The sequence below is a fragment of the Astyanax mexicanus genome, chromosome 10, assembly GCF_023375975.1.
Source record: "Astyanax mexicanus isolate ESR-SI-001 chromosome 10, AstMex3_surface, whole genome shotgun sequence".
Classification (NCBI taxonomy): Eukaryota; Metazoa; Chordata; class Actinopteri; order Characiformes; family Acestrorhamphidae; genus Astyanax; species Astyanax mexicanus.
Window position 1 is genome coordinate 14,672,373 of NC_064417.1, and position 13,547 is coordinate 14,685,919.

General features: G+C 40.1%; 1 protein-coding gene and 1 long non-coding RNA gene across 2 annotated transcripts; both read right to left on the bottom strand.

Moving 5' to 3' along the window:
• Positions 1–1,042: 1,042 nt before the first annotated feature.
• On the bottom strand, positions 1,043–2,249 carry LOC125804847 (uncharacterized). The gene has a single exon (XM_049484533.1). It carries the CDS (start codon positions 1,975–1,977, stop codon positions 1,051–1,053), a length of 927 nt encoding a protein of 308 aa, XP_049340490.1. The 5' UTR covers positions 1,978–2,249; the 3' UTR covers positions 1,043–1,050.
• Positions 2,250–9,282: 7,033 nt separating this feature from the next.
• LOC125804862 (uncharacterized) lies at positions 9,283–10,448 on the bottom strand. Its single transcript, XR_007441083.1, has 2 exons — positions 10,125–10,448; positions 9,283–9,984 (listed from the first exon to the last, which is right to left on the bottom strand). It is a non-coding gene; the product is annotated as an uncharacterized LOC125804862 (long non-coding RNA).
• Positions 10,449–13,547: the final 3,099 nt, after the last annotated feature.

Sequence of the window (13,547 nt, forward strand, 5' to 3'; positions counted from 1 at the left end):
AGGGGTGCTACAACATCTAAGGTAGAGCGAAAGGTATTTTCTAAACCTTCGGTTAGTTTGTCTAGTTCTACTGGGTCTATAGGAGAATATATTAGAGTTGATAAGTCTGAAAGCTTACCTGTAAATTGTTGGGCTGTAAAAGGCGTAATTGAACGTTTTACAGAGTAGCTAGGGGATGTACGTATATTATGACTAAGATGTAATTTAAATGAAATAAGGTAATGATCTGAAATTGCGGAGGTTTGAGAACGAATATTCGGGTTATCTATGCTCACACCCAGGGTCAAAACTAAATCCAGAGTATGATTACAGTAATGAGTAGGTCCTGTTATATTTTGAATAATACCAACTGAGTCTAAAATCGATGTGAATGGCTTTTTTAATGGATCATCCAATTTTTCGAAATGAATGTTGAAGTCTCCAACTATAATCACTTTATCATTACTCACTGCTAAGTCTGTGACAAAATCACTAAATTCTTTTAAAAATTCTAAATAGGGCCCTGGTGGTCTGTAGATGTTAATTAAAGAAAATGCATTCTTTTTTGTAACTGGATTAATTATACTGGTGGAAAGAAGCTCAAAAGAAGTAAAATTTTCATAGTGTTTCTGATTGCTAACTAAGGTACTTTGGAAAAATATGCAGACCCCACCTCCTCTACCGGACAATCTTGGATTGTGTATATAATTATAGCCTGCAGGGGCGGCTTCATTTAATGCTACATATTCATTTGGCCTAATCCAGGTTTCTGTCAGACACAGAACATCGAATTTCTGATCAGTTATCATTTCATTCACCAGAACTGCTTTTGAATTTAGAGATCTAATATTAAGTAAACCAATCTTTAGGCTTGAAATGTTAGTACTACAGTCTGGATATGATTGTTTAATATAAGTTATTTAGATTTACTGTTTTAGTTTTTTGATGTTTTTGTTTGACTCGGGGGACAGACACAGTCTGAATACATTGGTATCTAGGTAACGTCTCTTTGCAGCTCGCAGACGGTCGGTTAAGCCTCTCTGTCTGCGGCCTGGTCCCGGCTCTGGATTGTCAGCAGCTTCTAATACTACTCTGCCGACTAACTAAAAGACTATGAGCTATGCTGCATGAAAGTAAGGCAGCACCCTCCCGCGTGGGGTGGACACCATCCCTACCTAAAAGACCAGGCTTGCCCTCAAAGTGTAGCCAGTTATCTATAAAGCCCACATGATTTTCTGCACACCACTTGGACATCCAGCGGTTCAGCGAAGAAAGCCTGCTGTAAGCTTCATCACCACGCCTCATTGGGATGGGGCCAGAGCAGATTACCTCCTCGGACAGCGTCTGGGCCTGTTTAATCACCTCTTTAATATTAGCCTTAGTTACTTCAGACTGCCGCAGACGAATATCATTGGCCCCTACATGAATTACTACCCTCGAATATCTCCTATTCCCTAACCTGAGGTTGCCACTAATGTCCGGTGCTCTGGCTCCCGGTAAACAAGTAACTGTTGCCGCTGGTGCCCCTAAAGGAGTAGCTAATTTCACGTGTCGGACGATAGAGTCTCCTATCACCAGAGTACCTTTAACAGGCTCCTCAGTTGGTGCTTCACTGAGCGGGGCAAACCTGTTTGACACGTGAACTGGGGGAGCGTGGTGTTTAGGTGGGCTGGCTGTGGCCTTTGCGGTAGCATTAGCCTTAGCCTTTCGACTATGCCGCCGAGACGTTACCCATTCGCCCCGCTGTGAGGGCTCTAAGGCCGGAGTCGAGGGGGTACTGACTCTCCCTGAGACACCCGGGGCTGCTAACAGTGAATCCTGCTGTCTATCCCTTATTAAACCCCGGACGTGCAGCTCTAACTTATTCACCTTATCCACCAAGGTGCTAACTATCTCACACTTAGTACAAATACCACTATTGTTACCAGTATCGGTGGATAAGGGATCTAAGCTATACATGCCACACTCTAAACAGGTGTAAACCTGAGCAGAAGCCATGGAGAAAAAAGCACTCACCTTGTTTCAGTTGAAATTAGAAACTTACACAAACAAACTGCAGCAGCAAACAGCTAATCCAGCAAACCTGAGGAAAAAGTCTATAAAAGTAGACTGAGAGTGGATTAATAGGTGTGTAGAGCAAAGAGGAAGCAGACTAAAAGTGGATTAGTAAGTGTGAAGAGAGTAAAAGAGAAGAAAACAGAGAAAAGTGTAGAAGCTGAAGATTAAAGCAAGCTCTCAGCAGCAGAGCAGCACAGCAGCAGACCAGAGTAGTAGAGAGCAGAGCAGGGAGCCTTACACAATTCCCACTTTTACTACAGAAAATTAAATTACTCAAATTGGAGTTTGTACTATTCAGAATTTTACTTTATACAAAATGCACTTCATACTAGTGAAAAAATTATTTACAGATATTTGATATCAGAAGAACTAATGTGTGTTCATTCATAATTCATATGGTTCAAGAATTTCTATTAATAAAATAATATAAAAAAGTAATAATAGATAATAGTAACTGAAGTTTTTACTAGTAAAAACTAAAAAAAAAACATGTAAACTCAAAGTATCATTACATGAAGCAAGCAACTCGTAAAAATATATATATTTATAGATCTGTAGATCTGATATAATTATTAGGGAAATTTAATAGCCAGTGTATCAAATGAAAGTTCATACTAGTAAACCCTGCATTAAGAGGTCTGTAATTTGATATTTTACGTGTATATATATTATATATACATATATCGCTGGTATAATTTTAGGATAAATTTTAGGATGGTGAACTGCTTTAAAGGGCAAGGGTGTCATTTTGAGGGGCACATATAGGGCTTCATTAGAGGGACACGTGTCTAACTGGGCACTTTATCATGTTCTCTCACCTGTAGGACAGCCTTATACAGTACCACATTCAAATTTTAACTGGAAAGGTCTTTTTTGGGACTCTATCTAATAGGTGTTGCATATAAAGTGCTTAATAAAAGACTGCAGAGCACAAAAATTCTTGATCTAGTGAGCAAATCAAAAATAACATGAGGATACGTTACCTTTTTTAGAATTCATTTCGGTAAAACTCAGGCATTTATTTAAGCAATTATTCAAACATTTTAGAAAGTGTCTGACCTAGGATGTCAACCCTGTTATGGATATATGCATAACTACTTGAAAGACTTATGGTTTAAAATGATGTACATAAATTATTTAGAAGCCAATATGTGCTTTTTAAGCTTTGAAGTATTTTTATTCTTTATTTTTAAAAACAGATATTTTATAAATTGTGTTTGTGAATTCTTACCAGCACATGATTTCAATGTTTAGATAAAAAATAATTCTATAGGTATTTTGATTATTTTTAAGGATGCAAGTTTTGGCCTCTTTTTTGGCCAAATATTACAAATAAAATGTTAATTATTTGTTAACATTATCTTATCTTAATTAAATTATAGTCAGAAAACCTATATATAACAGGGTGGACATAGCAATAACAGGGTGGACATAACAGGGTGAACAAATAACACATAATAAATTATGTGATTACAAATATTAACATTTTTTATTGATGGATTTTTCTTATGACATAAAATTTTACAAAGATAAAAAAGGGAGAAAAAAAATACATGGGGAACCAAAAGTCAAATTGTTTCTTGCACTAAATGAACAATGTGTCGTGTCTTTACATTTCATTATAAAAAACAACAATAAAACAGTCATTTGTAAATCTTTAGAACAATTAATAAAGAAGGCTAACAATTAATAACAACAATCAATCAAAAAACAATTGCTAAAAATCTCTCCACCATTTTGTTGGAAGTTTTTCTTGTATTAGTTTTGTATTAGTTTTATTCATATAAAATATCTAGTAGAAAATAGGAGATAGGACTGAATTTTAGGCCTCAGTAAATAACAGGAACATCCCGAGTGGAAGAAACTATTAACAGCCAGCATGTCCTGGGTGGATGAAGACCATTTACGACCTAAACGATCAGCACATCCTGAGAACAAAGACTAGTTATGACCTAACGACCTAGCTGTTGTTACCTGTATGTGTGTGTAAAACCATTTGTTGCCTATTGGTGTGTGTCATCTGTGCTGTATAAGAGGCTGGTCCAAAGTTGGCGAGGGAGTTCGACTCTGACAGCCGGCCGGAATGATCGAACCGAAATAAACCTGCTTTTCTCTGAACCTGAACTCAGAAATATTTGAATTGGTTGATAAAGAATGACAAGAGAAACCACACTGTTGAGGACACCAGCAAAACAAAACCCAACAATTTCTCTCTCCCTCTTTTTGTAGACATGTCCTTCTCCTTTCAGGATCAGAATCCTAGTGTTCCCTGTAATACTGTAGTCTCTCTGCAGCACTTAATGGCATTCTTTAAGAGATGCACACTTAATATTAATGTTAAGAAAAAGTATTTTTCATAATAAACATAATATTAAAGCAACATAAAACACTCATGCACTTCATTAATACATTATGTTGTCCACCCTGTAATGTCTTTGGTGGTAACAGGGTGGACCATAACAATGTGATGACAGAAAGTTAGCCATTTTTCAGTGTGTGAGCAAAACCAGGCTAGCAATATAGAGAAATTAGACAAAGTATTGTATGCATTTTATTATGACTATTTTGAAATGTTTATATCTTGCTGCCTTTTCTTATATTTTTTTATAAACAGTGTTGGCATGTTGTGGTTGACCATGTCAGACTGATGGGATAAAATTAGGAAAAACAGACATAACACTCATCTTCTGCAGTGCCCCCATACAAGGTTCACTTGTATGCAGCAGTTATTTTAGAAATTAACAAATTATAAAATAGTTACCAAACATCAACTGCTAGATAACAATTATAGGAACATTGATGCTATACAAAATATAATTGTTTTATTTATGTTTTTCTACTGGTAAGGGCATCCTTTGGTAAATTGGGAGGAGAATGAAGAAGCTTGCTGAGAGATCTTTCCCTTCTTCACAGTGGATGACTCTGCCCCTTGTGCTATTTTGTAGTATGGCATTTGTGTTGCTGACTCTAATGAGCCCTCTTCTCCTTAAAAAAATGTAGTAATGAGATCTGTTACTTTTTGCAATGTTCTATATTTTTTAGCAAATGGCATTTAATATAAACTTTCTAATATAATGTGGCATCTTGTATTAACTGACCGCTGTATTTTAGTTTTTGGCGATTTATATCGCAATATTAAATAATGCAGGACCTTTGACATGACCAGCCTCATCTCCACCCATGCACAGTCTCACTACAGACCGACCAAGTGCTGAGGCAGCTGAGCTGCAACCACTAAGCAACACCTCAGCAAACCACTTGTAATATATTAGCAACCACCTAGCAACAGCTTAGCAACCACTTTAGAAATCATAGCAACTGCCTAGCAACCACTCAGCAACACTTTAGCAACCACCTAGAAAATGTTAGCAACTGCCTAGCAACCACTGAGCAACACCTTAGCAACCACTTGGAAAATGTTAGCAATTGCCTAGCAGCCACTTTGCAACACCTTACTATATCAGACAATTATTAGCATTCCACCATGTTAGCCAAAACTTTTTGGATTTTAACATTTACCCGAAAGTCAACAGCATAGCAACCACTCTTGACATTCTTCAGACAGAAACAGCTTAGCAACCATTTTAACTTTTAAATGTTAGTAGTGTACTTTTCCAAGCCAACTTAAAGTTCGTTATCGAACTTTCCTTTTCTAGTTAAGTTGGCTTGGAAAAGCCAACTTATTGTTCTTCGTAATCTTCTTATTAAGTTGGCTTGGAAAAGCCAACTTACTGTTCTTCGTAATCTTATTATTAAGTTGGCTTGGAAAAGCCAACTTACTGTTCTTCGTAATCTTATTCTACTTATTAAGTTGGCTTGGAAAAGCCAACTTATTGTTCTTCGTTTTCTTCTTATTATTAAGTTGGCTTGGAAAAGCCAACTTCTTGTTCTTCGTAATCTTCTTCTTATTATTATTAAGTTGGCTTGGAAAAGCCAACTTACTGTTCTTCGTAATCTTCTTATTAAGTTGGCTTTGGAAAAGCCAACTTATTGTTCTTCGTTTTCTTCTTATTAAGTTGGCTTGGAAAAGCAAACTTAGTGTTCTTCGTAATCTTCTTCTTATTATTATTATTATTATTATTCCGCGCTCAAAATTTAATCACTATCTCCTCCTAGGGCTTTTGACGTAGAACCACGAAATTTTGCAGTATCGTAGGACCTATACCCGAATAGGTTGCTTGTGCTTTTTTAAGCGATACATCGTATGGTTTTCGTAAAAACTTCGTAAACGTACGCATTTTTTTCCCATAGGAATGAATGGGGCCAAATTTTAAACGTCCGTAACCGCCACAATTTTTGAGATACGAACACCAAATTCGGCGAGCTTATAGATCTTATCGAGATCTTTAAATTAATAGGAGGTTGCGAAGTGATACGACGTACGGTTTTCGTACAATTGTCGTACGAAGTTTTCCCATAGAAATGAATGGGGGGCCCAGAGTTCCATCTCACACACGAGCAGCTCTGCGCACGGAACCCCTTCTCTCCCCTGCTCCTCCAGTACTGTGAGTGTATGGAGGAGCTGCTGTATGGAGCAGCTATCAGTCAAAAGTTTGGACACCCCGGCACCCCAGCCAGGTTTTAGCAACCACCTATTAACTGCTTAGCAACCACCTGGAAAACGGTAGCAACTGCCTAGCAACCACTTAGCAACACCTTAGCAACCACCTGGAAAACGTTAGCAACTGCCTAGCAACCACTTAGCAACAACTTAGCAACCACCTGGAAAACGTTAGCAACTGCCTAGCAACCACTTAGCAACAACTTAGCAACCACCTGGAATATGTTAGCAACTACCTAGCAACCACTTAGCAACCACCTGGAAAATGTTAGCAACTGCCTAGCAACCACTTAGCAACTGCCTAGCAACAACTTGGAAAACGTTAGCAACTGCCTAGCAACCACTTAGCAACTGCCTAGCAACCACCTGGAAAACGTTAGCAACTGCCTAGCAACCACTTAGCAACCACCTGGAAAACGTTAGCAACTGCCTAGCAACCACTTAGCAACCACTTTAGAAACGAAAGCAACTGCCTAGCAACCACTTAGCAACACCTTAACAACCATTGGGAAAACGTTAGCAACTGACTAGCAACCACTTTAGAAATGATAGCAACTGCCTAGCAACCACTTAGCAACACCTTAACAACCACTAGGAAAACGATAGCAACTGCCTAGCAACCACTTAGCAACCACTTTAGAAATGATAGCAACTGCCTAGCAACCACTTAGCAACACCTTAACAACCACTAGGAAAACGATAGCAACTGCCTAGCAACCACTTAGCAACCACTTTAGAAATGATAGCAACAACCTAGCAACACCCTAGCAACCACCTAGCAACACCTTAGCAACCACCTGTTATATGTTAGCAATTGCCTAGCAACAGCTTAGCAACCTTTTCAGAAATGATAGCAACCGCCTAGCAACACATTAGCAATCAAAAGTTTAACCAAAAGTTTTACGATTTCAGCATTTAAACAAGCGTTTTTAGATTTCAGCGTTTAACCAAACGTTTTTAGATGTCAGCGTTTAACCAAATGTTTTTAGATTTCAGCGTTTAACCAAACGTTTTTAGATGTCAGCGTTTAATCAAACGTTTTTAGATTTCAGCGTTTAACCAAATGTTTTTAGATTTAATCGTTAAACCAAACGTTTTTAGATTTCAGCGTTTAATCAAACATTTTTAGATTTCAGCGTTTAACCAAATGTTTTTAGATTTCAGCGTTTAACCAAATGTTTTTAGATGTCAGCGTTTTTAGCATTTAGCGTTAACAGCATATCAATGACTCTTCACACTCTTCAGACAGAAAAAGCTTAGCAACCATTTTAACTTTTTAACGTTATTAGCGTTCTTTTCCAAGCCAACTTAAAGTTCGTTCACGAACTTTACCTTTTCTAGTTATTATTATTCTTACGCCTTTTTTTCTGTACGCTACTCCTCCTAGAGCTTTTATCGTAGAATCACGAAACTTTCACGGATCGTAGGACCTATAGTGAATTACGTTGCTTGTGCTTTTTGGAGCGATTTATCGTACGGTTTTCGTAAAAACTTCGTAAACGTACGCATTTTTTCCCCATAGGAATGAATGGGGGAGAATTTTGAACGTCCGTGACGGTCACAATTTTTCAGATACGGAGACCAAATTCGGCGAGCTAATAGATCTTATCAAGATCTTTAAATTAATAGGAGGTTGCGAAGCGATACGATGTACGGTTTTCGTACAATTGTCGTACGAAGTTTTCCCATAGAAATGAATGGGGGGCCCAGAGTTCCATCTCACACATGAGCAGCTCTGCGCACGGAACCCCTTCTCTCCCCTGCTCCTCCAGTACTGTGAGTGTATGGAGGAGCTGCTGTATGGAGCAGCTATCAGTCAAAAGTTTGGACACCCCGGGCACCCCAGCCAGCACTTTGCAACCACCTATTAACTGTTTAGCAACCACTCTCTCTTTCTCACTCTCTCTCTACTTCTCTCACTCTCTCTTTCTCACTCTCTCTCTACTTCTCTCATTCTCTCTTTCTCACTCTCTCTCTACTTCTCTCACTCTCTCTTTCTCACTCTCTCTCTACTTTTCACTCTCTCTTTTGCTCTCTACTTATCTACTTCTCACTCTCTCTTTTGCTCTCTGCTTCTCTATTTCTCACTCTCTCTTTTGCTCTCTACTTCTCACACTCTCTTTTGCTCTCTACTTCTCTATTTCTCACTCTCTTTTGCTTTCTACTTCTCTATTTCTCACTCTCTCTTTTGCTCTCTACTTCTCGCTCTCTCTTTTGCTCTCTACTTACTCTCTCTTTTGCTCTCTACTTCTCTATTTCTCACTCTCTCTTTCTCACTCTCTCTCTATGTCTCTATTTCTCACTCTCTCTTTTGCTCTCTACTTCTCTATTTCTCACTCTCTTTTGCTCTCTACTTCTCTATTTCTCACTCTTTCTTTCTCACTCTCTCTCTACGTCTCTATTTCTCACACTCTCTTTCTCACTCTCTCTACTTCTCTATTTCTCACTCTCTCTTTTGCTCTCTACTTCTCTATTTCTCACTCTCTCTGTTTTTATTTCTCACTCTCTCTTTTGCTCTCTACTTCTCTATTTCTCACTGTCTTTTGCTCTCTACTTATCTCTTTCTCACGCTCTATGTCTCTATATCCTTTTCTCTCTACTTCTCTATTTCTCACTCTCTTTTTTGCTCTTTACATTTCTTTATTTCTCACTCTCTCTTTCTCTCTTTCTCACTCTCTCTCTACTTCTCTATTTCTCACTCTCTTTTGCTCTCTACTTCTCTATTTCTCACTCTCTTTCTCACTCTACTTCTGAATTTCTCACTCTCTTTCTCACTCTCTCTACGTCTCTATTTCTCACTCTCTCTTTTACTCTCTACTTCTCTATTTCTCACTCTTTCTTTCTCTCTTTCTCACTCTCTCTCTCTACGTCTCAATTTCTCTTTCTCGCTACTTTTCTATTTCTCTATTCTCTCTTACTCTTTCTTGATTTCTCGCTCTTCTCTCTACTTCTCTTTCACTCTACTTTTCTATGTCTTGCTTTCTCTTTCTATCTATCTCTCTACTACTTCCTCTTTCTTTCTCTACTTCTTTATTTCTCGATGTCCCTTTTTCTGTAATTCTCTTTTTCTCGCTCAATATTTCTCTCAACTTGTCACTCTTTTTCTCACATTCTCGCGTGTTCTTTCTCTTTTTCTCGCAATTTTCTCCCTACTTCTTTATTTCTTGCTCTCCCTTTTTCTGTACTTCTACATTTAACACTCTCTCTTTTTCTCTACTTCAAACATTTTAGAAATGATAGCAACAACCTAGCAACCAGTTATCAACACCTTAGCAACCACCTGGTAAACATTAGCAACTGCCTAGCAACCACTTTAGAAATGATCACAACCGCTCAGCAACCATCTGGAATATGTTAGCAACTGCCTAGCAACCAGTTAGCAACACCTTAGCAACTACCTGGAAAATGTTAGCAACTGCCTAGAAACCACTTAGCAACCACTTTAGAAATGATCACAACTGCCTAGCAACCACTTAGCAACCATGTGGAATACATTAGCAACTGCCTAGCAACCAGTTAGCAACACCTTAGCAACCACCTGGAAAATGTTAGCAACTGCCTAGCAACTGCTTAGCAACCACTTTAGAAATATTAGCAACTGCCTAGCAACCAGTTAGATACACCTTAGCAACCACCTGGAAAACATTAGCAAGTGCCTAGCAACCACTTAGCAACCATGTGGAATACGTTAGCAACTGCCTAGTAACCATTTAGCAACCACCTCGGATACCATAGCAACACCTTAGCAACCGCCTAGCAACCACCTAGCAACACCTTAGCAACCACCCCGGATACCATAGCAACACCTTAGCAACCATCTAGCAACACCTTAGCAACCACCTAGCAACCACCTAGCAACACCTTAGCAACCACCTAGCAACACCTTAGCAACCAACCCAGATACCATAGCAACCGCCTAGCAACACCTTAGCAAGCACCCCGGATACCATAGCAACACTTTAGCAACCACCTAGCAACACCTTAGCAACCACCTAGCAACACCTTAGCAACCACCCCGGATACCATAGCAACCGCTTAGCAACCGCTTAGCAACACCCTAGCAACCACCTAGCAACACCTTGGCAACCACCCTGGATACCATAGCAACACCTTAGCAACCATCTAGCAACACCTTAGCAACCACCTAGCAACACCTTAGCAACCACCCCAGATACCATAGCAACACCTTAGCAACCACCTAGCAACACCTTAGGAACCACCCCAGACACCATAGCAACACCTTAGCAACCGCCTAGCAACACCTTAGCAACCACCCTGGATACCATAGAAACACCTTAGTAACCGCCTAGCAGCACGTTAGCAACCACCTAGCAACCACCCGGATACCATAGCAACACCTTAGCAACCACCACAGATACCATAGCAACACCTTAGCAACCACCTAGCAACACCTTAGCAACCACCTAGCAACACCTTAGCAACCACCCCAGATACCATAGCAACACCTTAGCAACCACCTAGCAACACCTTAGCAACCACCTAGCAACACCTTAGCAACCACCCCGGATACCATAGCAACCACCTAGCAACATCTTAGCAACCACCTCGGATACCCTAGCAACACCTTAGCAACCGCCTAGCAACCACCTAGCAACACCTTAGCAACCACCCAGGATACCATAGCAACACCTTAGCAACCACCTAGCAACACCTTAGCAACCACCCCGGATACCATAGCAACACCTTAGCAACCATCTAGCAACACCTTAGCAACCACCCCAGATACCATAGCAACACCAAAGCAACCACCTAGCAACACCTTAGCAACCACCCCAGATACCATAGCAACACCTTAGCAACCGCATGGCAACACCTTAGCAACCACCTAGCAACCACCTAGCAACACCTTAGCAACCACCTCGGATATCATAGCAACCGCCTAGCAACACCCTAGCAACCACCTAGCAACACCTTACCAACCACCCTGGATACCATAGCAACACCTTAGCAACCACCTAGCAACACCTTAGCAAACAACCCGGATACCATATCAACACCTTAGCAACCACTTGGAAACCATGTGGAATATGTTAGCAACTGCATAGCAACCAGTTAGCAACCACTTAGCAACCACCTGGAAAATATTAGAAACTGCCTAGCAACCACTTAACAACCATGTGGAATACATTAGCAATTGCCTAGCAACCAGTTAGCAACAGCTTAGCAACTACCTGGAATATGTAAGAATCTGCTTAGCAACCAATTAGCAAACACTAAGCAACGATGTGGAATACATTAGCAACTGCCTAGTAACTACCTAGCAACCACTTAGCAACACTTTACTTTATATAGGTATATATAAAGTAAAGTGTTTATATTACTTTATAAGACAATTATTAGCTTTTCACCATGTTAGCCAAAACTTTTTGGACTTTAACATTTAGCTGAAAGTCAACAGCAAAGCAACCACTCTTCACACGCTTTAGACAGAAATATCTTAGCAACCATTTTAACTTTTTCAACGTTATTAATGTACTTTTCCAAGCCAACTTAAAGTTCGTTATCGAACTTTCCTTTTCTAGTTATTAAGTTGGCTTGGAAAAGCCAACTTACTGTTCTTCGTAATCTTCTTATTCTACTTATTAAGTTGGCTTGGAAAAGCCAACTTATTGTTCTTCGAAATCTTATTAAGTTGGCTTGGAAAAGCCAACTTACTGTTCTTCGTAATCTTCTTATTATTATTATTATTATTCCGCGCTCAAATTTCTATACGCATCTCCTCCTAGGGCTTTTGACGTACAATCACGAAATTTTGCAGTATCGTAGGACCTATACCCGATTAGGTTGCTTGTGCTTTTTTAAGCGATACATCGTACGGTTTTCGTAAAAACTTCGTAAACGTACGCTTTTTTTTCCCATAGGAAATGAATGGGGGACAACTTTGAACGTTTGTGTAGGTAACAATTTTTGACATACAAAGACAAAAATCGGACGGTCTATAGAACTTACCGCGTTCTTTCCGACAATTTTAACGTTTCAACGATACGTCGTACGGTTTTCGTACAAATGTCGTACGAAGTTTTCCCATAGAAATGAATGGGGGGCCCAGAGTTCCATCTCACACACGAGCAGCTCTGCGCACGGAACCCCTTCTCTCCCCTGCTCCTCCAGTACTGTGAGTGTATGGAGGAGCTGCTGTATGGAGCAGCTATCAGTCAAAAGTTTGGACACCCCGGCACCCCAGCCAGGGCTTAGCAACCACCTAATAACTGCTTAGCAACCACCTTAGCAACCACCTGGAAAACGTTAGCAACTGCCTAGCAATCACTTAGCAACACCTTAGCAACCACCTGGAAAACGTTAGCAACTGCCTAGCAACCACTTAGCAACTGCCTAGCAACCACTTGGAAAACGTTAGCAACTGCCTAGCAACCACTTAGCAACTGCCTAGCAACCACCTGGAATACGTTAGCAACTGCCTAGCAACCACTTAGCAACCACCTGGAAAACGTTAGCAACTGCCTAGCAACCACTGAGCAACCACCTGGAAAACGTTAGCAACTGCCTAGCAACCACTTAGCAACTGCCTAGCAACCACCTGGAATACGTTAGCAACTGCCTAGCAACCACTTAGCAACCACCTGGAAAACGTTAGCAACTGCCTAGCAACAACTTAGCAACTGCCTAGCAACCACCTGGAAAATGTTAGCAACTGCCTAGCAACCACTTAGCAACCACCTGGAAAATGTAAGCAACTGCCTAGCAACCACTTAGCAACTGCCTAGCAACCACTTGGAAAACGTTAGCAACTGCCTAGCAACCACTTAGCAACTGCCTAGCAACCACCTGGAAAACGTTAGCAACTGCCTAGCAACCACTTAGCAACCACCTGGAAAACGTTAGCGACTGCCTAGCAACCACTTAGCAACTGCCTAGCAACCACTTGGAAAACGTTAGCAACTGCCTAGCAACCACTTAGCAACTGCCT